This window comes from Manis javanica, chromosome 3, assembly GCF_040802235.1.
Source record: "Manis javanica isolate MJ-LG chromosome 3, MJ_LKY, whole genome shotgun sequence".
In the NCBI taxonomy this organism is placed as follows: domain Eukaryota; kingdom Metazoa; phylum Chordata; class Mammalia; order Pholidota; family Manidae; genus Manis; species Manis javanica.
The window spans coordinates 33,243,277-33,267,995 of NC_133158.1; the positions used below are offsets into that span (position 1 = coordinate 33,243,277).

The following is a 24,719-nucleotide window of genomic DNA, read 5'->3' on the forward strand; positions in this document are numbered from 1 at the left end:
GCTTATGGCAGCTCAGTCCTAAGGACTGTGGGAACAGATATTTGTCCACCTAGGGCCAGCACCCAGGCTGAATCTGGCCCCAGGACCCCTGCCTGCACCTAAATACTGCCTTCCAGGTTGGGAAACCACAGGGACTTCCTGAAGGTGGGGTGCTCTGGGTGTTTGTTGGTTTGCTAAGTCAATAAACAGTTTCTTAAGATGACTCCACACCCACTTGAGTGGCTGAAATTTAAGAGTGAACACCAAGTGTTGACAAGGATGCAGAGCAATACCCTCATACATGGCTGTGTGTGTGTGTGTGTGTGTGTGTGTGTGTGTGTGTGTGTGAGAGAGAGAGAGAGAGAGAGAGAGAGAGAGAGAGAGAGAGAGAGAGAGAAAGAAATGGTGCAGCCACTCTGGAAAGCCACTTAGTAGTTTCTCTGGAAGTCAGAAAAGACCCACAACCCTGTAATCCCACTCCTAGGTATTGAAATTAAAGAAAAACATATGTCCATAAACGCATAAACAAATGTTACAGCAACTCTATTAATAGTTGTCTTAACCTGGAAACAACCCAAACGGCCCACAGCTAATGGACAGATAAACCAGTGGAGGAGCAGCCATATAATGGAAAAAAAAAGGAATGAACTGATACCCACATGGATGGACCTCAAACCCAAATTCAGAGGTCTCCCTGCTGTATGATTCCAGTAATACCACATTCTGGAGAAGGCAAAGCTGTAGGGACAGGGGGAAAAAAAAAAGTAACAGACAGGCTGGGCTGGGGGGAGAGGTTGACTAGGAAGGGTCACCAGGGTATTTTCTGGGGAGCGGGGACTGTTCTGTCTTGTCCTGAAAGTCAGTGACAGGGTAGAAATGTGTAAAAATTCATCAGACTTCACATTTGAGATCTGTCAATACGAAATATATCTCAATTTCTAATAAGTTTTTAGAAGCCCCCGCTCCCCGTGCGAGTCTCGAGGGGACGGCGCTGGGGACTTACGGGGCGGGAGCCAGCCCTGAGCCGCCCGTCGGCTCCCGCTCGGGTCCCCTCGGCTGGAAGCGCGGCCGCTGCGGCTCCGCCCCCGCTCGCGTCCCGGGTGGGACCCTCCGCTCGCGCCTGCCCGCCTGCGGCGGCGGGGGGCAACCCGCGGTGCCTCCAGGCTTGGCAGCGGAGGCGCGCGCCGGGCACTGGGCCGGGGCTCTGCCGCCGCTCACCCGGGGTCGTTCCAAGCCTCGGCGCCCCTCGCTCCGCAGGGTGGTACTGCGGCGCCGGCCTCTCTGGCGGTGCAGAACTCGTGCAGCATGCGGTCCCCAGAGGGCAGGGCCGCCATTTGCCAACCCGCGGCGCTCCCCGTGGGGGCCTAGAGCCTCTCAGAAGCCACAGATGCCCAGGGAGGGGACACGCCCTCGCGGATGGTCAGCTGGGAGCATAGCTGGGGAATAAAGGAACCAGGGACAAACCTTCCTGCCCTTGCCAAAGCCCACGCTCTGTGCCGGGCACTGTGGACACAGCCGGGACCAGACAGACAGGGTCCTGGCCACAGGAGCCCCCATCCCAGAGGAGGAAAGGGGGTGCACAGCAACAAGCATAAATGACGATTGCACAAAGGTGGAAACTGTGTGTGTGGGGTGGGGCTCGCGTAGCGGTGGGCACCGAAGGCCCCTGAAAGGTGGGGTATCTGGACAGAGGGACTGCAGGCGGGGCTGGGAGATGAGAATGTGTCCGGAGGGTTGGGTTTGCGGCCAGTGGGTGGAGGCGCACGGTGAGTTGAAGGGATGAGGTCAGAGAGCGGCCAGAGGGAGCCTAGACCTTAGGGGAGCGAATTTGAGAGTTCAATCCAGTTAAGAGACAGTGGGGGCTCGGCCAGCCGCCTAAGGAGAAAAAAACAGAGGTAAGAAGTCTGGTTCTACTCACGCTCCATCGCTTGCCCTTTCTGGGCTTCAGTTTCCCTAACTGTAGAAAACACCTGGGTTGGAAGCTCTGGAATTCTGGCTCCTTTCAAACCAAGACTAATGTGACTTCACTCCGGTTGCACAAGATATGTGCCTGCAGACGTTCACAGAGACAGACGGACCTAAATATGCAGAGAAATCAAACAGGCACAGCCAGGTACGCTCTGGGCGGGAGGCTGGACAGAGGGACGTCGGGAGCCGCTGTCTAAGGCGGGCAGTTTAAAGGTCCCGGACCTGAAGGGTGCGCTTCCCGCAGCAGCCACCAGGCGGCGACAGAGACGAGGTTTGCCGCGTCAGAGTTTTTCAATAATTTCAGTTTACAGAAAAGTTGTGAGAATAGTGCCGACAACTCGGATCACATCTTAACACAGATTCACCGAGTTTCAGCATTCTTACCGGCTTCGTACATATCCAAGTCCTCCTCCGAGTATCAGATTGTAAGTTGCTGAAGTGGTGTCCCTTGAACCCCTAAACCCTTCAGTGTGTATTTCCCAAGAACAAGACCATTTTGTTTCACAACCACAGCAGTTTTTGAGATCGGGTGATTCAATCATGATGCAATACTATTATTTAATCTGAAAAACCTTATTCAAATATTGCCAGTTGTCCCAAGAAGTCTTTTCTAGCCAACTGTCAATTGCCAAGTGACCCAGGAAGTCCCTCCCAAATTTGGCATCCACTGCAGGATCACATTTAATTGTCCAATTTTAATTGAAATTTATCTACTATGCTTTCCTGGGCTGAAGTAGTTTGGAAAGGATGGACATAGAGTTCGCGCCTCACCCTTCTTAATGGTATGACCTAGGCAGGTCCCAGGCCCTCTCCACTGAGAGGTGCCAGGTTCTGGGCAGGGCACATGGAGAGGCTGGAGGGGGCACAGAATGCACCTGCATCTGTGATGGAGTCTGTCTTTCATCCTTCTTGCTCTGACCCATTTCCCCAGGCCTTTGGGCAAGTGGTCCATCACAGTCACGCACCAATGTTTTCAAATGGGGCAGTGACTACTTGAGAAAGCAGATTCTTGCGTTTGGAAAGAAAGGCAAATGTCCCTCAGCCTGAGGCCAGCAAAAGGCCAGTTGCAAGTCCAGCTCTGGGTCTGGAGAGGAAGAAAGGATTCAAAGCCTGGGGGACAAATCCCTTTGCCAGTTGAGTAGTTTCAGTTTTTTGCTTGCAACAAAGTTGCAGGAATGCCCAATCCTCTTGTTAAGGAATAGAGATTAAACATCATTTCTTTAACTTTTACTATAGAAAATGCAAACATAAACAAAAGCAAGGGAGCTGGAATAATGAACCCTCATGTACCTATTACCTAGCTGCAACAAAACAAATAATTCTTTATGGCAGATTACTATTGGTTTTAGGCATAAAACTCAAAGGTAGTTAAAATAATTGAGTGACATTGCTCCAATACTGCTTTTTTTTCTTTTTCCATTGCTTATTTATGTGACAAGACTTCTCAGTGCTTATGCCTGTAAAAATGATAACAAGGAAGAAGAGACTAGCACTGTCTCCCCATAGTAATGAGGAATAATTACCCAGTGGTACACAAATGGGGGAAATCCAATTAACTCATTAAAAATGCATTCTAATAACATTTTGCTTAGTAAGTACCTATCAACATTGTGATATATTTATATTGCTTTGATCAACTGCATACTTACAATGTTTGTAATAATAACTTTCAGGACTATCATTTTTCAAATACTTAGTGGCTTATGGACACAGAAAATTAAAAATTTTTTAAACTTCAGTTTATATCCATAGTTTCTGCTACAGAGTAGGCTTGTATGCTCAGCAAGACACTTTTAGGCATAGGAATGTATTATGTTAGGTTAAAACGTTGTGGGGTTGATCTGCAGTCAAATGTTCTACCTCCGAGCTCTACCCCCTTCTTGAGGCAGAGGAATTGAACACAAGTTTCAAAGAGGAAAAAAAAAAAGAGGGAAACCTTATGAATAAACAAGAGTTCATTTGTGTACTTTTCATAAGCATGATGGTGGGTATCCATTGCTCTGTTCTTCAGATTCACTAGATGTGTTACAAAGAGTGATGAAACAGTTTAACATGACAATGTCAATATTTAAAATATCCCAGAAAGTATATACCAGAAAGAAGTCCTTCACATCTGCTTAAACTTCAATACCTTATAGATGTCAATTTTTTTATTAAGGTATTATTGATATACACTCTTGTGAATGTTTCACATGAAAAACAATGTGATCACTACATTCACCCGTATTTTCAAGTCCCCACCCACACCCCAATGCAGTCACTGTCCATCAGTGTAGTAAGATGCCACAGATTTGGTATTTGCCTTCTCCGTGCTACACTGTCTTCCTCCTGATTCCCCCACACCATGTGAACTAAACATAATACCCCTCAATCCCCTTCTCCCTCCCTACCCACCCGCCCTCCCACATTCTTCCCCTTTGGTAACCGCTAGTTCATTGTTGGAGTCTGTGAGTCTGCTGCTGTTTGGTTCCTTCAGTTTTGCTTCATTATACTCCACAAGTGAGGGAAATCATTTCGCACTTGTCTTTCTCCTCCTGACTTATTTCACTGAGCATAATACCCTCTAGCTAATTCCCACACTGTTGCAAATGGTAGGATTTGTTTTCTTCTTATGGCTGAATAATATTCCATTGTGTATATGTACCACATCTTCTTTATCCATTCATCTACTGATGGACACTTAGGTTGCTTCCATTTCTCGGCTATTGTGAATAGTGCTGCGATAAACATAGGGGTGCATCTATCTTTCAAATTGGGCTGCTGGATTCTTAGGGTAAATTCCTAGGAGTGGAATTCCTGGGTCAAATGGTATTTCTATTTTGAGCATTTTGAGGAACCTCCATACTGCTTTCCACAATGGTTGAACTAATTTACATTCCCACCAGCAGTGTAGGAGGGTTCCCCTTTCTCCACAACCTTGCCAACATTTGTTGTTGTCTTTTGAATGGTGGCAATCCTTACTGGTGTGAGGTGATATCTCATTGTGGTTTTAATTTGCATTTCTCTGATGACAAGTGATGTGGAGCATCTTTTCATGTGTCTGTTGGCCATCTGAATTTCTTCTTTAGAGAACTGTCTATTCAGCTCCTCTGCCCATTTTTTAATTGGATTATTTGCTTTTTGTTTGTTGAGGTGTGTGAGCTCTTTATATATTTTGGATGTCAACCCTTTATCGGATCTGTCATTTATGAATATATTCTCCTGTACTGTAGGATATCTTTTTGTTCTATTGATGGTGTCCTTTGCTGTACAAAAGCTTTTCAGCTTGATATCTTATAGTCCCACCTGTTCATTTTTGCTTTTGTTTCCCTTGACTGAGGAAATATGTTCATGAAGAAGTCACTCATGTTTATGTCCAAGAGATTTTTGCCTATGTTTTTTTCTAAGAGTTTTATGGTTTCATAAATTACACTCAGGTCTTTGATCCATTTCGAATTTACTTTTGTGTATGGGGTTAGACAATGATCGAGTTTCATTCTCTTACATGTAGCTGTCCAGTTGTGCCAACACCAGCTGTTGAAAGAGGCTGTCACTTCCCCATTGTATGTCCAAGGCTCCTTTATCATATATTTATTGACCATATATGGTTGGGTTTATATCCAGACTCTCTAATCTGTTCCATTGTTCTTTTGTTCTGTTCTTGAGCCAGTACCAAATTGTCTTGATTACTGTGGCTTTCTAGTAGAGCTTGAAGTTGGGGAGCATAATCCTCCCAGCTTTATTCTTCCTTCTCAGGATTGCATTGGCTATTCGGGGTCTTTTGTGGTTTCATATGAATTTTAAAACTATTTGCTCTAGTTCATTGAAGAATGCTGTTGGTATTTTGGTAGGAATTGCATTGAATCTGTAGATTGCTTTAGGCAGGATGGCCATTTTGACAATATTAATTCTTCCTATCCATGAGAACGGGATGTGTTTCCATTTATTGGTATCTTCTTTAATTTCTCTCATGAGTGTCTTGTAGTTTTCAGAGTATAGGTGTTTCACTTCTTTGGTTAGGTTTCTTCCTAGGTATTTTATTCTTTTTGATGCAATTGTGAATGGAATTGTTTTTCTGATTTCTCTTTCTGCTAGTTCATCATTAGTGTATAGGAATGCAACAGATTTCTGCATATTAATTTTGTATCCTGCAACTTTGCTGAATTCAGATATTAGATCTAGTAGTTTTGGAGTGAATTCTTGAGGGTTTTTTATGTACAATATCATGTCACCTGCAAACAGGGACAGTTTAACTTCTTCCTCACCAATCTGGATGCCCTTTATTTCTTTGTGTTGTCTGACTGCTGTGGCGAGGACCTTCATAACTATGTTGAACAAAAGTGGAGAGAGTGGGCATCCTTGTCTTGTTCCCGATCTTAAAGGAAAGGCTTTCAGCTTCTCGTTGTTAAATATGATGTTGGCTGTGGGTTTGTCATGTATGGCCTTTATTATGTTGAGGTACTTGCCCTCTGTACCCATTTTGTTGAGAATTTTTATCATGAATGGATGCTGAATTTTGTCAAATGCTTTTTCGGCATCTATGGAGATGATCATGTGGTTTTTGTCCTTCTTTTTGTTGATGTGGTGGATGATGTTGATGGATTTTCTAATATTATACCATCCTTGCACCCCTGGAATAAATCCTACTTGATCATGGTGGATGACCTTTTTGATATATTTTTGAATTCAGTTTGCTGATATTTTGTTGAGTATTTCTGCATCTATGTTCATCAGGGATATTGGCCTGTAATTTTCTTTTTTTGTGGTGTCTTTGCCTGGTTTTGGTATTAGAGTGATGCTGGCCTCATAGAATGAGTTTGGAAGTATTCCCTCTTCTTTTACTTTTTGGAAAAGTTTAAGGAGGATGGGTATTAGATCTTCACTAGATGTTTGATAAAATTCAGCAGTAAAGCCATCTAGTCCAGGGTTTTGTTCTTAGGTAGTTTTTTGATTACCAATTCAATTTTATTGCTAGTAATTGGTCTATTCAGATTTTCTGTTTCTTTCTGGGTCAGCCTTGGTAGGTTGTATTTTTCTAGGAAGTTGCCCATTTCTTCTAAGTTATCCAGTTCATTAGCATATAATTTTTCATAGTGTTCTCTAATAATTCTTTGTATTTTTGTGGTGTCTGTAGTGATTTTTCCCTTCTCATTTCTGATTCTGTTTATGTGTGTAGACTTTCTTTTTTTCTTGGTAAGTCTGGCTAGTGGTTTATCTATTTTGTTTATTTTTCTTGAAGAACCAGCCCTTGATTTCATTGATTCTCTATTTATTCTTCTCAATTTTATTTATTTCTGCTCTAATCTTTATTAAGTCCCTCCTCCTACTGACTTTGGGCCTCATTTGTTCTTTTTCTAGTTTCACTGTGAGTTTACACTGTTTATATGGGCTTGTTCTTCTTTCCTGAGGTAGGCCTGTATTGCAATATACTTCCCTCTTAGCATGGCCTTTGCTGCATCCCACAGATTTTCTGGTGTTGTATTATTGTTGTCATTTGTCTCTATGAATTGCTTGGTCTCTTTTTATTTGGTCATTGATCCATTGCTTATTTAGGAGCATGTTTTGGAGTCTCCATGTGTTAAGAGGGATTTTTCGTTTTCTTTGTGTTATTTCTAGTTTCATACCTTTGTGGTCTGAGAAGCTGGTTGGTACAATTTCAACCTTTTTTAATTTACTGAGGCTCTTTTTGTGGCCTAATATATGATCTATTCTTGAAAATGTTCCATGTGCACTTGAGAAGAATGTGTATCCTGCTGCTTTTGGGTGTAAAGTTCTATAGATGTCTGTTAGGCCATTTGTTCTAATGTGTTGTTCAGTGCCTGTCTACTTACTTATTTTCTGTGTGGTTGATCTGTCCTTTGGAGTAAGTGGAGTGTTAAAGTCTCCTAGAATGAATGCATTGCATTCTATTTTCCCTTTTAATTCTGTTAGTATTTGTTTCACATATGTAGGTGATCCTTTGTTGGGTGCATATTTATAATGGTTATACCTTCTTGTTGGGTTGACCCCTTTATCATTATGTAATGTCCTTTGTCTCTTGTGACTTTCTTTCTTTTGAAGTCTATTTTGTCTGATACAAGTACTGCAACACCTGCTTTTTTCTCCTTAGTAGTTGCATGAAATATCTTTTTCCATCCCTTCACTTTTAGTCTGTGTATGTCTTTGGGTTTAAAGTGAGTCTCTTAGGCAGCATACAGATGGGTCTTGTGTTTTTATCCATTCAGTGACTCTATGTCTTTTGATTGGTGCATTCAGACCATTTACATTTAGGGTGATTATCAATAAATATGTACTTATTGTCATTGCAGGCTTTAGATTCATGGTTACCAAAGGTTCGAGGTTAACTTCCTTACTATCTAAGAATTTAACTTAACTCACTCAGTATGCTATTACAAACACAATCTAAAGGTTCTTTTTTTCTCCTCCTTTTTCTTCCTCCTCCATTCTTTGTATGTTATGAATCATATTCTGTACTCTTTGTGTATCCCTTGACTGACTTTGGGGGTAGTTGATTTAAGTTTGTATTTGCTTAGTAATTAACTGTTCTACTTTCTTTACTGTGGTTTTATTACCTCTGATGACTGCTATTAAACCTTAAGAACACTTTCATCTATAGCAGTCCCTTCAAAATACACTGTAGAGATGGTTGGTGGGAGGTAAATCCTCTCAGCTTTTGCTTATCTGGAAATTGTTTATTCCCTCCTTCAGATTAAAATGATAATCTTGCTGGATAAAGTAATCTTGGTTCCAGGCCCTTCTGCTTCATTGCATTAAATATATCATGCCACTCCCTTCTGGCCTGTAAGGTTTCTGCTGAGAAGTCTGATGATAGCCTGATGGGCTTTCTTTTGTATGTGACCTTATTTCTCTCTCTGGCTGCTTTTAGTAGTCTGTCCTTATCCTTGATTGTTACCATTTTAACTATTATATGCCTTGGTGTTGTCTTCCTTGGGTCCCTTGTGTTAGGAGATCTGTGCACCTCCATGGCCTGAGAGACTATCTCCTTCCCCAGACTGGGGAAGTTTTCAGCAATTACCTCCTCAAAGACACTTTCTATCCCTTTTTCCCTCTCTTCTTCTTCTGGTACCCCTATAATACAAATATTGTTCCATTTGGATTGGTCACACAGTTCTCTCAATATTCTTTTATTCTTAGAGATTCTTTTTTCTCTCTGTGCCTCAGCTTCTTTGTATTATTCTTTTCTAATTTCTACTTCATTTATCATCTCCTCCACCATATCTAATCTGCTTTTAAAACAAACCTTCTTTTGTATGTTTCATTTCTGATACTGTGTTCCATAATGATTGGATCTCTGAGTTCTTGAATATTTTTGTGTACCTCCATGAGCATGTTTATGATTTTTGTTTTGAAATCTCTTTCAGGAAGATTCATGAGATCAGTTTCATTTGCCTCTGTCTGTTGAATCAAGTTCCTTTGATGTTTCATATTTGTATGTGGTCTCCTCTGGTGCCCAGAAGCTCTAATCCCTGGGGCTGCTCAGCTCCTGGAGCAGTTTTGGTGTGTGGGTGGGGGGAGGATAGAGCTGTTTCCTGCTTTCTGGCTGCTATGCCTGTCTCGACTGCCAGAACAAGTGGGCTGAGCACACAGGTATAAGCCTCAATGCCTTGTGTTTGTAGCTGCTATAGGCAGGGCTTCCCTCTGGCTCGCCTGATGCCATGGCAGGGTTTGCCGGTTTGCGAGCCATGTGCGGGCTGACTGGGAGGATGGCGCAGCAGACTGTGTATCACTATGGGGGGCCTTGGAACTGTGTAGCTTGCCAGGGAGGTGGAGCGCCTGAAGATCGTGAAAGCCCCCAACCTGCTGGGCAGAGTGCACCTGGACAATTTTGTCTACCTGTCGTTTCTCCTGAGCAGTGAGCTCTATGCAATCCTTGCCCCTTTAACAGCCCTCTCAGTGTTAGGAAGTCTCTCAGAGTGCCCGCCTTTCTTTTGTCCCAGAGCAGCCAGATATGGATCCCTGCTTTCCACACACGGCTGGAATCTCAGTCTCTCCAGGAATTCTGCCTTCTTTGCTTTCCAACCCCCTCATCATGAGAGTACCATGTAAGCACTATGAAATGTAGGTTTGTGCTCCCAGAGCAGATCTCCGGAGCCAGGTATTCAGCAGTCCCAGGCCTCCACTCCCTCCCTGCTCCATTTCTCTTCCTCCCGCTGGTGAGCTGGGGTGGGGGAAGGGCTTGGGTCCCACCGGGCCACAGCTTTGGTACATTACCCCGTTCATGCAGTCTGGCGCAGCCTTCTTTCCTGTTGCTCATTCAGGATTAGTTGTATTAATTATATTTTCATACTATATGTGGTTTTAGAAGGAGGCCTCTGTCTCCTTTCATGCTGCCATCTTTAATGTTGTAGATATCAATTTTGAAGTGTGTGAGAGTGAGCAGAGTTTCCAGATTCTTCTAGGGGCCCACCCATAACAGTGTGCGGACCTCTACCAGATGGCACCAGGGAGCTGGGTGTGCAGTGTGGGCCCAGAAGGCAGGAGGCCTGCTCTGACCACTCTGGGAGACTTCACAGAGACATTTCCCCAGGTGCCCACTGCCCTTCTCTGTGCTGACCATCAGGGCTTCACAGGACAAACCAGGCCCTCAGGGTGCTCTGTGGTTCTGTCCAGGTGCTCTGGGTGGAGGGATGGCAGGGGTGCTGTGACCCATCTGTGCTGAGCCCAGTGGAGAGTGGTGGGGTGGCCCTACTGTGAACTGTAGCAATTCCGCTGGGCCCTGGTGGGTCTGTTACACCTCTGGAGCCTGGGCCTCCTCTGCTCTCGGTGTCCACTGAGCAGAGGGCAGACGGGCAAGCCTGAGACTCTCTTTCAAGACTTCCCTCTTCCCTTCCTCTTCTCTTGCCATCTAAAACCCACGGCCTCACCTTGCCAATCAAGTCCACCATTTTCTACTTGGCTTACCTTAGTAAGACCCCACATCTCTCTGGCTTCATCGGCAAAATACCATTCACATTAGATTGGGATATGAAATTGCTGTTTTTGTAGATTGTTCCACCTACCAGTCATCTAGCAGGGACAGTGGAGGGTTGGACAGGTAACAGCACAGCCCCTAGAATGGGTGAATACTCAGCATAAAGTCAGTTATGGGTCCATGCAAGTGTCCCATCAGAAATGTCAGAGTGCCATGCTGCTGTTTAAGGACACAGAAGTGAATATGAAGTGGTTTGTGTTTTGAAGAGCTTGCGAGAGACACATGAATAGAAAAGTTACAGAAATACAACCTGAATCAGATTGGGCCAAGAAAGGGGACTAGTTGGAAGTATACTGGCTTGTCTTGCATGATCAGACCTGGGCGGCCAGCTGCAGAAGCAGTGGGGTCAGGGCCCTGCCTCTCCTCTCCCCACCTGCCTGCATCTCTCTCCTGACAGCTCTCACTCACCAACTCCATGGTTGCCTGTTCCTGTGACTCCAGAGCGAGGACCGACCCGCTCTCCGGTCCCAAGCTCTACATTCCCAGACTAAGAATATGGTGACTCCTGGTTACAGAGCATGGCAGCAGTGAGTGGAGGTGTGGTTCTGGAAGGGAGGGTATTGACAGGAAATGCCTCAGGAGTCCATCATCACATGTGTCTCCTCACTGCAAGTGACAAAATCCAAGTCAAACAGCTTCAGCAATCAAGAGAATTTACTGGCTCATGACACCTGGACGTTCAAGAGATGAAGTGGCTCCAAGCATGACTGCATCCAGGAGTCAAACTGGTTTCTTCAGGACTGTCTCTCATCCCCATGACCTGGCTTTGCCTGTCTCCTTCTCAACTTCATGCTTAGGCAAGCTGGCATGCTGGCAGCTTGGGATATGTAGGGTCTTTGGAGATAGAAAACCTAGGGAGAAGAGGCCCTTTCTCCCAAAGCAGCCAGCAAGAGCCTCAGCACTGACTCTGACTTGGACCACTTGCCCTTCTCTTGAGCAGGGGTCATGAGGGGATTAGTTCCACTTGAACTATAGGGAGCAAGACTGGGGGAGGGTGTTTCCAGAAAGAGGGCTCAGGGATGTGGTGCAGGAGAATCACACATAAACCAGGCAGCCGCACAGTGAGGCATATGCAGTAACAGCAGCAAAAAGGGGTCACCTGAATGTGGGAGGTCAGGGCAGGTCAGAGAAGAGGCCACGTCAGTCCCCAAAAAGTTATACACAGAATTACCACATGACACAGTGAATTCTGCTCCTGGGTGATTACCCCAGAATTGAAAACAGGTTCTCAAATGAGGACATGTACACCCATGTTCATAGCAGCAGCATGATTCACAATAGCCAAAAGGTGGAGACAACCCAAATGTCCATCAGCTGACGATGGATAACCAACATATGGTCTATCCACATAGTAGAGTATCACTCAGCCATGAAAAGGAAGTGATGACACAGGATGGGTGACTCTGAAAACACGCTAAGTGAAAGTGGCCATACACAAAAGGTCACATATCAGATGATTCCATTTATATGAAATGTCCCCAATAGGTAAATCTATGGAGACAGAGCTCAGAATGGTGGTTAGGAGCAGAAGAGGGGAATGGGGAGCAACTACTTAATGGGTATGTGGTCTGCTCTTGGGGTGATGAGACTGTTTCCAAACTAGACAGAGGTGGTGGTTCACTTCAAAATGGTTAATTTTATGTTTTGTGAATTTTACTTTAATAAAAAAAAAAGAACATTAGGCCAGAGGAAAAAAAAAGACAATGTCTGCCATCTGGTATTTGCTTCAAAAGGATCCAGTTTGAGGGGAGTGAGGAGTGGAGAGCAGGTAGAGATGAAACAAGATTGACAAACTGGTAATTATTGATTGGGGTTTCTTATACTGTTCCTTCTTGGGTCTCTGAAAAATTCCTTAATAGAGTTAAAAAAAAAAAAAAGCTTGCTAGGCAGACAAATGAAGGGGGAAGGAAGCGGGTCCAGGCATGAGGCAAGAAGCGGGGGCACCCACACTGGGGTCCTGGGGCCAAGTCCACGGTCACTCAGTTAGTGGAAGGCCAAGCTTCCTGCCTTCATCATCTCCTGCTTGCTTTCCTTTCTTCCTCCCTCCCTCCCTCCCTTCTTTCCTTTTTTGAAAGAAAATTTTACTTATAAGTAGAATTAATCTCAAAGCCACTAGGTCAGCAGTCACAAAGTCCAAGCGCATATCTTACTTACTGGTGGGCCTCATTCAGGACCCATTTAATAATTCTGACAAGTTGGGTCATATGGAGTCCCAACTCACAGTAGATGAACAGCAGCTTTCAGAGGGGACAGGAAAGGCCTCTGGGTAAGGCAAGCATACTGGTGGTAATGAAATGTGACAGCCCCAGCCCCATAGACAGGAAAGCTCATGAAGGATGTCAGAAAAAGAATGCACGGTCATGCAGGAAATGCAAATCAAAACATTGAGATAGGACTTCTCACCCCTAGGATGGGTATAATTATGAAGTCAGATGACAACCACTGCTGGTGAGGATGGTGGAGAATGGCCGGTGGGAATATCAATGGTGCAGCCACTCTGGAAACAGTCTGATAGTTTCTGATAGAGTCACCACATGGCCCAGAGATGCCACTCCTAGGTGTGTATGCAAGAGAAACGAAAACATACCTTCATTCCAAAACTTGTACATGAATGTTTACAGTGGCACTATTCATAATGGCCAAAAATAAGAGGGAAATAATCCAAATATCCGGATAAAAATGCAGTTTATTCATATAATGGGATATTATTCAGCAATAAAAAGGAATGAAGGAATGAAGTACTAAAACATGCCACCACATGGATGAAGCATGAAAACACCCTGAGTGAGTGAAGTCAGTTACACAGGAGCCCATATTGTATGACTCCATTTCTCTGAAATGCCAGAACAGACCATTTATAGATAGAAAGTGGATGAGTGGTTGCTTAGGGCTGGGAGGAGCAGAGAACAGGAGGGTGACAGCTAAGGGGTGCAGCTTCCTTCCTGAGGTGATAAGAATGTTATGGCATTAGCAATGCTGGACCCACAGCTCAGGGAATGTGCTAAGAACACTGAGCAGAAGAAATACTTTAAACGGGTGAACAGTACGCCATGTGCAAAGAGTGTCACACTCCAGTCATCCCAGTTAGCTCCTCTGGGCTGACAACCTGGCCGTGACAACTGAATGTGTTTCGGCAGGAAGTGTGACATTGAATGGTCTGGAAGACATCCACTGAAAACGAGTAAGAGGAAAAAGAGCTTCTGGTGCTTAAAGCAGTGTGACTCAGGGTCTCTATCCAAAGGAGTCCCTGAGGACTGCCTGGGCAGGAACAACAAGCTTTCGGGGGCTTATAACACTTGTGAAGTCAGGTCTTAAGATTTCACAAATTACGCATGTTCTTTAGTATGTCTAAGAAAAAAGCTGATTGATAAATTAAAAATTTATATATATTTTGGGAACCAAATGAAGGGGTCTTAAAATGAGGAAGAACCAAACTATGTGACAGGGCATTTACAATGGACAAAACTTGTGGATTGATGTTTAAAATTCTTACATTTCGTGTTGGAAAAATCAACTATTAAAAATAATACTTTTTTTTAAAGGCCTTGAGACAATTTCAAGCTGCCTGCAGTTTCTCTCAGCCCGCCCACTGGAGGTGGGTCTAAGCCTGTAATCACTACAGAAAATGAAAATGGAATGGGATGGCACTGATACTGTAATTCTCTTTTGAACATTGGCTTTCGAAGTACCAGAGTTGTCGTGACATGCTCTGTAAGAATTCTGACCTGTTGGACTAAGTTCACAGATTTCATGAAGCACATTTTGAGGGGAATTTGCCCAGTTATTTTAATGCCCCCATTCATGTGCTATATGTCAAGACCATGATACCTTACGTTTAATTTTTTTAGATCATGAAATCTTTCATACAGTAAGACAACAGAACACCCGCGGACCCACCCATAATGGTCTTATTATTAATAATACAAAATTAATATGCAGACATTTTACTACCCTTGCTTCACTTTATTATTCCTCCCCTGGCTTCCTGCTCCCTCTCCTCCCGCATGTACACAACCGTGTTATGGTCATGCCTGGATCTCAACTGCAGATTCTCACCTTATCCTGTCACTGATACTTAACCCCTAGACCATGAGCTGGGCACTAAGTACTATATCATTTTATTGCTGGACAAGAACTGAGGTGGCTTATAATAAGGGAACTGATGTCCAGAAAAGGTAAGTGGTTTGCCTTTTCAAGATACCAGAGTCTGAAATCCACAAATTGTTCTTTTTTGTCCAGCAAAATGGAATAGTAGAAATGGCATGGGCTTCAGAGGCAAACTCACTGGAGTTCAAATCCTGAGATGGCCATTTACAAGGGAAACAAGTTGTCCATAGGAAAAAATCCAAACACCTGAGCACCCGTTTTCTTCTGTGACATGGAAATTATACCAGCTCCTCTTCAGAGCACTTGCAAGAATCAGAAATCTAACAAGTGGCACTGCGCCTGGCATGGAATAAGAATTCACAAAGAGCAATCTTGAATTCCGATTTTTAATGAGTACCTATTATGTGCCAGGCATCGTTTCAGGCACTGAGGTCATAGCCATGAATGTGACAATGTCCCTGCATTGTGATGGCTAAAAAATCACCAGTAAAACCTATCATTAACCAATTGTATGTGCATCCATTTGAAAGTTTTTGTTTTCTATGCCCGTGATGTTCTCTTCTGTTGCTTCTATGGTCTATGTTTTCCTGATTCATACTGATTTTTTTGTTTCCCAGACCAACCTAAGAGCTGAGGCTGGCCAGAGACAAACCAAATGACAGCTATCGAGTTAGTCATCAGGTGAGAATGGGAGACGAGATATTCTGGAGATCCAGATGAGTAAGACAGTTTCCTGTCTCAAATAATTCTTGGTCTGTTGGCAATATTAATAATCGAGACCATTTGCGGAGTACTTACTTGAGGTCAGGTGTTAGGTGAGGCACTGTACAATTATTACTTTTTAATTAACTATTTCTTTTAATCAACCTTTTCTTTTTTTTTTTTGAGAGGGCATCTCTCATATTTATTGATCAAATGGTTGTTAACAACAATAAAATTCTGTATAGGGGACTCAATGCACAATCATTAATCAACCCCAAGCCTAATTCTCAATAGTCTCCAATCTTCTGAAGCATAATGAACAAGTTCTTACATGGTGAACAAATTCTTACATAGTGAATAAGTTCTTACATGGTGAACAGTACAAGGGCATAATCAACCTTTTCTTTAAGGTATAATGATTATTATAATTTACTTTCATAGTGGTTTGCTGGACCTTTCAATAGAGTCTCAGTAACTACTGAAATGAAGATTTCTAAAAGAAAATTCTATTGTACAGCTTAAACATTCATGAAGGCAGAAATCTGAATAAATTTTGCCAATTAGGACTGAAGCATTCTAATGACAAAGGTGATAGTATTAAAAAAATAAGAATGGAACTCTGAGCCTCCTATACCCTAAGTTCCCAGATTTCAGATAAAATTTTGAAGCTCCACCCATTACAGGATCAAAAGGCAAAAGACCAAATACCTTGGACAGCATTTCTCAACTGATCAACTTGAGTGACATGGAAAAGAGGCTACTGGCTCCTTTTGAAAGGACTATAATTATCTTTAAAGATAAGGCTGAGTGACTACTCTCTCCAGACCTTTAAAGGCTTCCTTTGTAGCCACAGGGTAAGCCTTTAGCATGGCCTTCAAGATTTCTTGTAATCTATTCCCCACCCCCACCCTCCACTGTTTTTGTTACTGATTCACACATTCTTCCAGGCAGTCTACCAGCCATTCAAGGCTTCCATCTGTTGCTTGAACCACTCACCTCGGACATTTCACCTCTGTGGTTCTGCCAATAGCGTTTCTTCAAGTTGGAATATCCTTCTCACTCATCTCCTCATCCCAAACCCACCACCTCTCGGCCCGGATACCACTGCCTCCTCACGGAGCCTTTCCCAATTGCGCTCAGAACTGCTTCCTCCTTCTTCACTCCCTCACAAGGTTTCTGGCTCTTTTACAACATTCATTTTGTTCTACTAAGATCCTTTTTCCTTGACTGAGCACCTATCTCCACAGCCTCGTCTTCTACGCAGAGTGGCTCTCAAACGCTGCTGGATGAGTGAAGGGCTGAAGAGAAGGACTGTCCCAGCAGCTGCAGTCACTTCTCCATGTGTCCCCCTGACCATAGGCCATCCATTTGACCACCAAGCCCAGAAATCCAGGGCTGGAAGAAAGCCCAGTAGGTGGTCCAACCTTGGTCCACAGCCCCTTCTAAGACAATCCTAAAGAAAAAGATGGTCTGTTAGAACCTGACATTAGAAACACTATCAACCCTTCTCACTTCTCCTCAATGGACCTGTTATTTTTTTTAAGTTTTGATACTTTTAATTAAAAAATAAACCCACCAACACATTCATATTCAGAGGTTATTTTACAGGAGTCAACAAGCATGAAGTCCGCCCACTGCCTTTCCCAGAAGTAACTACTCGGGACAGTTTAACATGCAGTTTTGTTTCTACACATTTACACATATATTTTATACCAATGAGAATATTTTCAGCATAAATAGGAGAGAATATTCTATTTCACCTTTGGTTTTTAAATTCTCTTCATTTAACACACCGATTACACATGAGGCTGGACATTTTCTTTGGAATGCATCTTGGCCATTCATTTCTTTTCCTGTGAACTATTTCTTCATAACCTTTTCCTACTTTTCTAATGAGTTGGCTGTTTTCTTCTTGGTTTCTATTAACTCCTAAACTCACACACTATGAACACTCATCTTTTGCCACATATGTTGCACAGACCTATTTCCATCACATTCATTTACCATTTCCTGAAAGTATAATTGCAGGCAAGCCATCAACCAAGCCTTAGTTTCCTTACCTAGATAATGAGGAGAATTAAGTGGGACCCGCGTGCCAAGTATGAGCATTAAGCCTGGCATTCAGTAAGTACGTGGTAAATGTTGGCTACTCTTTATTACCTAGATTTGGGGGTCACAAGTTGGCTAGGTGTGTAGTTTAGCCCATTAAAAATCATACATTTGAATCCCTTAGGTGAGGCATACATTGTTCTAGTTGGCTATACCCTTCCTTGCCTCCCCTTCCTGGCATCTCAGATTTTGTCAACAACTCTCCACTTGCCAAAGTTTCTAGTGTATGAAAATAAAGTAGGCTTTGAAATTATGTATCACCCATGATACGTTATACAACACTAGGATGTCCCAGTTACAGGGCCACCTACTTATGGAGCACCTTGGAGTTGGACAATGTATAACCCACGCATCTACACATGGCAGCCTGGTCCACATTTCAAGAAGGGCATTCTCACAGCAATTTTAAAAGCTTTCCCAAGAGGCATCCCTTAATTTTATAGACTGGGTAGGACACAAGGAGCTATTAAGCCAGTAGTGTGCCCCAATATCTCAACACCCAGATTGTGAAGGATCAAGTCATCAGGTCCCTGCTTGGTACCCTGTCAAAGGTAAGATTACAGCTTCTGGATTTCCAGAGGCTCCCCAGAGATCATCAAAGAAAAAGACCTAACAGAAATCCACTACCTTTATAACAAAACCATAGATGGTCTTTGGCTAGATAACCCTTACATGTATGTAAATTTCACGTTGTTTCACAAAGTATGTTTATACACTCATTGTAACATTTGTTTATTAACAAAGGCTTTTAAGAATGGTCAGTGATTCTTATAGCCATTTTGGGGACCACCAGATGCTGAATCTGGGGAGAACTGCCTCTCTCCAGAGAACTAAAAGGCAGTCTTACTTACCAGTCTAAAGCAACTGTGGCAAAGTGGACAGTCTGAAATAATGTATATAAAACCCAGGGAGACAGGGACAGCCACCCGGTCATCTGTTATGGTTTTAAGACAATGGCTAGGTAATACATGCATGCATGCACATGTGATTTCTAATGCACAAAGCAGTGGAAAGTTTTGAGACTGATAAACTTGTCCCTGGAAACTGAATATGCAAAAATGAGAGCAAAATAAACCCAAGTCCAACCACCTCGTTAATAGCTGAGGTCTTTATTTCAATTTGTATGTACAGTAAAAGTGCTGCTGAGAATATACAGCAACTAGACAAAACATAAATGTAATTCTCTCTCAACAATTAGCAGCTTAAGATCTATCAACTACAGTGTTAACGTTCACACGTTCACAAGTGTCATTTCTGTACTTTTCAATTCGTGCAAGTGAGTTTTTATTCTTACACACTTTGATAAAACACACAGTCTAGTAGTCAATCCTATGGAGGGCATCACCCAGCATACACAACACACAGACAGAAATGTTAACTCTTAGAACCACATTCAAAATCTCCAGTTTCATTTGGGGGTGAGAACTATAATTCCTGTGTCAATCTGTTGATTAGGACATTTGGTTTTGTTTTGGATGCACTTTTTTCCAAAGCTGAAAGGCAGCTCCTCACTGGAACTCACTCAGAATTCAGCACTTCATTGGACTGTACCTCAGAGGATTTTGAAATCAGGAACAAAACCAAATTCAGTGAAGACCACATAAAAATATGCCCCTTTTTAGGACATGTCTAGCAAGGAAGGCTTGACCCCAGTGTTTTTTCTTGGTATCAGATTTTTACCTCCATTGGGTAGAGCGGGTAGAAGAGGTACAGAGGAAGAGAGAGGAGCCCAGTCAGTGAAGTGTGAAACTTAACCTACTTTTGCTTCTTAAGGAGCCTGTAGGGCAGAAAGCCTTCCTTGCTAGGATGCAGCGAGTATATATGATGGGATCAGAACTAGAGCAGACAGAAGTGCCCTTCAGTTATCATAAAAAAGGTAAAATGTTAAGTCATTTTAGAACCAGCACAGAGTCACACAGGCTGCCCCAGCCAGCCTCCCGCACCAGCACTAATAAGTCATCCAGCAATGCTTCATTTTCCAAAGGGAACGAATGCCCAGAGTGTGTAAAAGAGGTGGAGTATTAATGCAAGGGGAAGTTTCACAGAGCAGAACAAATGTTAAATCATTAGAGTGAGGTTAGAGAAGAGCTTAAGAGCTTAAGAATACTAAGAGAATCCAAGAACAGCCACAATGCCAAGAAACTCAAAGGCAGCACATATGGGCAGCAGAGCATGGGGGAGGTAAGGAAAACAGATGCACACATACAAATAGCATCCAAGGCAGGCAACTGTTGGGCCTGGTGAATCACCAAGGGACAAGAGAGCTTTCTAGCCATTACTGTGCCTGACCTAGCCTGAAGGTCCTTCCTAAGACAGTCTGAGAGAGGAGGATGGAACATTAGCACAGGCCTGTTTGGCTGGGAGCTCAGGGGCTTTCCAGAGCTGAAAACCTTTGATAGAAACTGTCCCAAAGCAAACAGGAACAATTTTAACCTACCTTTCATAGTTATTTCTGGAGCCCATAAAACTTAGTAGCTCTATACAGTTTAGGGGATTCAGAGGTTCACTGAAATACTGGAGGACTGTGGCTAGAGCATCTTTTCAAAACTTTGTGGGAGCTCTTTTCCCTACTCTGAGCAATTAACGCTAAAGTAGAATGTTAGGACTGCAAGTCTGACAAAATCATGGTGTCCTTTGGCACTCCTGTCTAAAGTCATTACAGTATTTTTAAGCAAAGTTAACATCTTAAACACATAGGCATGGGAAGAATTTGTTTTTGATCTGAACATGAATTGGTTCCAAATACTTCTTAATAGAAAAACCACCCCTATGGTCCCTGTTGCGGGCACGAATTTTGAGAGGTCAGCAGAGCTAACAGGTTTACAGTCACCTGGGGATGGAGTGAAGATTGGGTACCTGAGTTAAAATATCAAAATGATTATGGAAACATGCTGACTTGGAGAAGGCCAGTCTGCCAAAGCAACAGGAGGCTGCTGTTGTCATGTAAACCATCCTCTCAGGCAGAGAAGGCAATGCTCATCTAGTTTCAGAAGAATTTTCTGGCATGGGGGAAATGGGCAAAGCATGCTTTGCTACTCTTCTGAGGGCATATTTTGTGGCCCCCAGCTCATCACTTAGTTGTACCGACCTGAGGCTCAGTGCAAACAGCATTTGCGATCCAACACTATGAGTATGGGAAGATTAGCTAAGCTTCCTCGGGATGCTCTCAAAGCCCAGTTCCATTTCAGTTCTAGGATGGGGAGGGAGGCTCAGTCCTCTTTTCTAAACTGCCTGTAAAAGTCCACTGAGCCCAGTTACGTTAATGAGTCAGTCTTGCTGAACAGAAAGCTGACAACATTTTACAAACCAAACTTGGGGTCCTTCTAACCTGACATTATTCTTTTCTTTCTTTAGGGAGAATCAGCTTCAGTTGATTCTCTCAGGCAGACAGAATAAAGCTTTGAAATTAAGGATGCTGGGGCCAAAATGCAGCCAGAAGATTCCACTTCACTTTGGTTTCAATAATTAGGGGGTGCTAAAAAAAATAAATTAGGGAAAGAAGCACAAGGAATTATTTATGACTCTCATAATAAAGTCTCAATTTTTCCTAAAGACAACCCCACCAAAGTCACTGGGTGAGCATTTTCTTGGGGCAAACAAGTCTCTCTCCTATCACACTGGTTTGTGGAGACAGCCTCCCTCTCTCCCTGCATACCATATTCCTCTCCAACCAAACCAAGTGGTGGTGTGGGGGTGGCAGGACACCAAAAGGCAGCAGCAGTGGCCAGAGGAGGGAGTTTTAGGCTGTATTTTAAAACAAGGGCATCAGAGGGGGGCATTTATAGCAAAGTCTTCATTTACTCAAACTGTTTCAAGACAAGAGGGAGCAGCACACTTACATAGCCACACATTTCTTCATTTAAAACATCACTTCTTTATTTCAAAGGAAAAATAAAAGACCCTCCCAACCCTTTCCAAAAAAACCCGATAATAATAATAACAATAATAAAAAATCCTACTGGAAACAATGAGGAAGCACTGAGAGTTTGAGTATTACATTCTTCAAGTATGCTGTTCGGGTGTTTTTTTTATGTTGGTGACTATACACATATTTTTAAAAAAACCTTAAAAGTGCGGCCAAGGGATTTTGCTTAAAATTAAGTATTTAGAGGGCTACTTCAAAATACTGTAGTAGGACTGTGCAGTGATCCTGTGGGCCAAGATGCTCTCACTTTTGTATCCTGGCACCAGGTTCAAAAGTGATCATAGTTCCAGGGTTAGCATGAGTGGCCAACGTGGGTGGGTAAAACCAGGGAGAGCCATGTGTTTGTCCACAAACAAGGACAATCCACCCTGAATCCAAAAATTCAGACACGGAATGGTAGGATTTCACAGTATAGTTAGTCTGGGAGGGGAGAGGTGGTGCCCAGACAAGGCAAGGTGTCAGGTTGACCAGTTCCCCGAGTCAGGTTTTCGCATCTTTTTAGGGGTTTTAGTGCAGTCCTTCAAGCCACAGTTTAGAATGCCCTTCAATGTGCTCCGGATTGTTGATTCATAGTAAAGGACTGTTTCAATATTTGCATCCCAAGGAAAATCATGCTACATAAAAATGATCCAAGATTTTTGCCCAAAAAACTTCTTGGATAAAATCTAAAAAATACTATTGCAGTTGCGTCTCTTGAAGAAAAAAACATTATTCTAAATGTAAACAGATTCACTCAACTCTTGTAGAAAACTTCAGAGGAGGTAAGCGGCCGCCCACTTGGCCGCATGCACTCGCCGGGGTGGGGCCGCCTGGTGCGCTGGCGTCACCGGGGACACGTGAAGAACCTCTCCGCGTAGCTGAAGAGGGCGTCCCAGTGCTTCCAGAGAAAGGCAAGAAGAACCACCAGGAATAAAGTGCTGAACGTCCTGTTGCGAGTCTTCATGAGAGGCAGCACGCAGTTGGCCACTGTGGAGACGAAGACCAGCAGGACGGCCATGACCGCCAGCAGGACGTTGATGAGCTTGCCCAGCAGGTTCCGCGCAGTGGCGCTCTCAAGGCCCTCTAGCTGCACGACCTGCTGCTGCTGCTGCTGCAGCTCCATCTTGGAGATGCGCGTCTGGCAGGCCTCCAGCGCCTCCTGCGGGCCAGAACGGGACAGGTCAGCCTTCCGCTGCCCACCGCGGCCACTGACATGCAGAGCCTTGAGTTAGAGGCCGTGTGGGGAACGCACTGCCACACTTGCCTGTGCCTCCCTGGCCACACTTAGGTTTGCTCTTGAATAACTGACCTCAATTCTGACTTCCTTTTTTTCATTTTTATTTGTTAATTTAAATCATATAAATTGCACAGGACACATACTTGTTAAACCTAAAAATTTTCAAATAGGATATGTAGTCTCTCAGTGTTGTCCTCAGCTCCAGTCCCTGCCCTTGAAGTAGCCCTGTCAGTTTGGTGTCCCATCCTCCCACCTGCGTGTACAGGTGCAGGGGTACATGTGGAATTACTTTATTTTCTAGCTTAAGTAGTATCCTACTACAGGAACAGGTCCATCACCGGCTCTCTTCTCCTAAAGGTGCATCTTGGTGACCCTCTCCGTGTCAGAGCGTAAGATCCACCTCAACCTTTATCGCATTTTATGGCACAGATATGTCACTGTTTATTCAGTCAGTTCCCTACTGGACAGATATATGTTATTCCCAACTTTTCCACTACAGCAATGATAAGGTGAACATCCTCTGGACTTCCTTGTATGTACTACCAGGTGTTTTCCAAATCAAGTGAATCACTGGTATCAGTGGAAAGGGCTCTCTGATCGGTCTTCTTAGGAAGAGCATACTCCCATTTTTAGGTTGATCTCTGTGAAAAGGACACTATGCCCAAACACTAGAGCAAACATTACAAGTGAGGGATGCTCTCCTCAAGGTCATGACCTTCACCTATGAGTTTATATGAAATTTACTACATAATTCAGAGGAGAGAACCTATTTTCTTAGCTGTGATCAGGTACCCTCCAAAGTTGGACAGTGGTGGGAGCCCTGGGTTTTTCTAGTCTTGGATCAGTGGGTTCTGGTTTCCTGGGATTTGAGGTAAGGCCAGGCACCTTCAAACTGAAGTTAGCTACAGAATGGGCAGACAACAGATTCTTCCCACCCAGAACAATCTTGGGGAAAACACTAAAACATAAGCAGAGTTCTGGGGCCAGGCATAGATGGTCACTGGGCAAATGATCAAGCCCTCCCTGTGATTCCTTTAGGCTGCTGTAATACAAGCTTCCCGGACGACCTCCTTTCTCTAAGTCTAGCTTATTTCAAGGAGCTTTCACATGAAACTACCAACTGCTTCCTTATGAGTACATCCCAAATGTGATGAGAAGAAGTTAAATATTTGACTTTCCAACAGAATAAACCAGAGGGCTTTTAGCCTTAAGCCCTACTGCCTCATGTGTTATTCTTGCAAACTGCCGGGTAATGTGCCTGCCTGTAAAAGGTCTGGGTTTGGCAGCTCAGACAAAGCTGCCTTTGCCACAGAAGGAGAAGACAGACAAGATGGACGTGAGACTTGTCAGGGACCTCTTGGAGCAGTGATCCACAGATATAATGCATGTGGTGATCCACATACTGAGACCGTCGTGATACTGAGAAACAGGTCCCAAGAACCCAGGCAAGCATATCATCCAAGCGTGTGGACTCTGGAGAAATGCACCTTGTTTGAAGAGCAGGTGTGTTACAGTAGTATAATCTTCTTTTGATACTTTCCCTGTCCCATTTTTTTCCCCTAAACTTTTTTATATTGTGGTAAAATATACATAACAAAATATACTATTTTAACCATTTTAAAGCGTACAATCCCAGTAGTATTTGGTAAATTCACAATGTTGTGCAACCATCACTACTATCAAATTCCAGAACATTTTCATCACCCTAAAAAGAAACCCCCCACCCTTTAGCCAGCATACTC

At 43.5% G+C, this 24,719-nt stretch overlaps 1 protein-coding gene and 1 long non-coding RNA gene across 11 annotated transcripts in view; one reads left to right on the forward strand and one right to left on the reverse strand.

The window, feature by feature from the left end:
• Positions 1-537: 537 nt before the first annotated feature.
• On the forward strand, positions 538-16,236 carry LOC140848337 (uncharacterized). The gene is made up of 3 exons (XR_012129048.1): positions 538-1,591; positions 1,928-2,092; positions 15,158-16,236. It is a non-coding gene; the product is annotated as an uncharacterized lncRNA (long non-coding RNA).
• Positions 13,087-24,719, reverse strand: part of TMCC1 (transmembrane and coiled-coil domain family 1) — a 374,903-nt gene continuing 363,270 nt past the window's right edge. For 8 of the 10 annotated variants that reach the window (XM_073231072.1, XM_073231068.1, XM_073231073.1 and 5 more), the window contains one exon: positions 18,923-22,899. In XM_073231072.1, the coding sequence (XP_073087173.1) occupies positions 22,585-22,899 (315 nt within the window). In that variant the 3' untranslated portion in view covers positions 18,923-22,584. Of the gene's footprint in view, positions 13,473-16,648; positions 17,181-18,922; positions 22,900-24,719 lie in introns of those variants that run through there. The other 2 variants (XM_073231071.1, XM_073231070.1) reach the window with 2 other exon arrangements.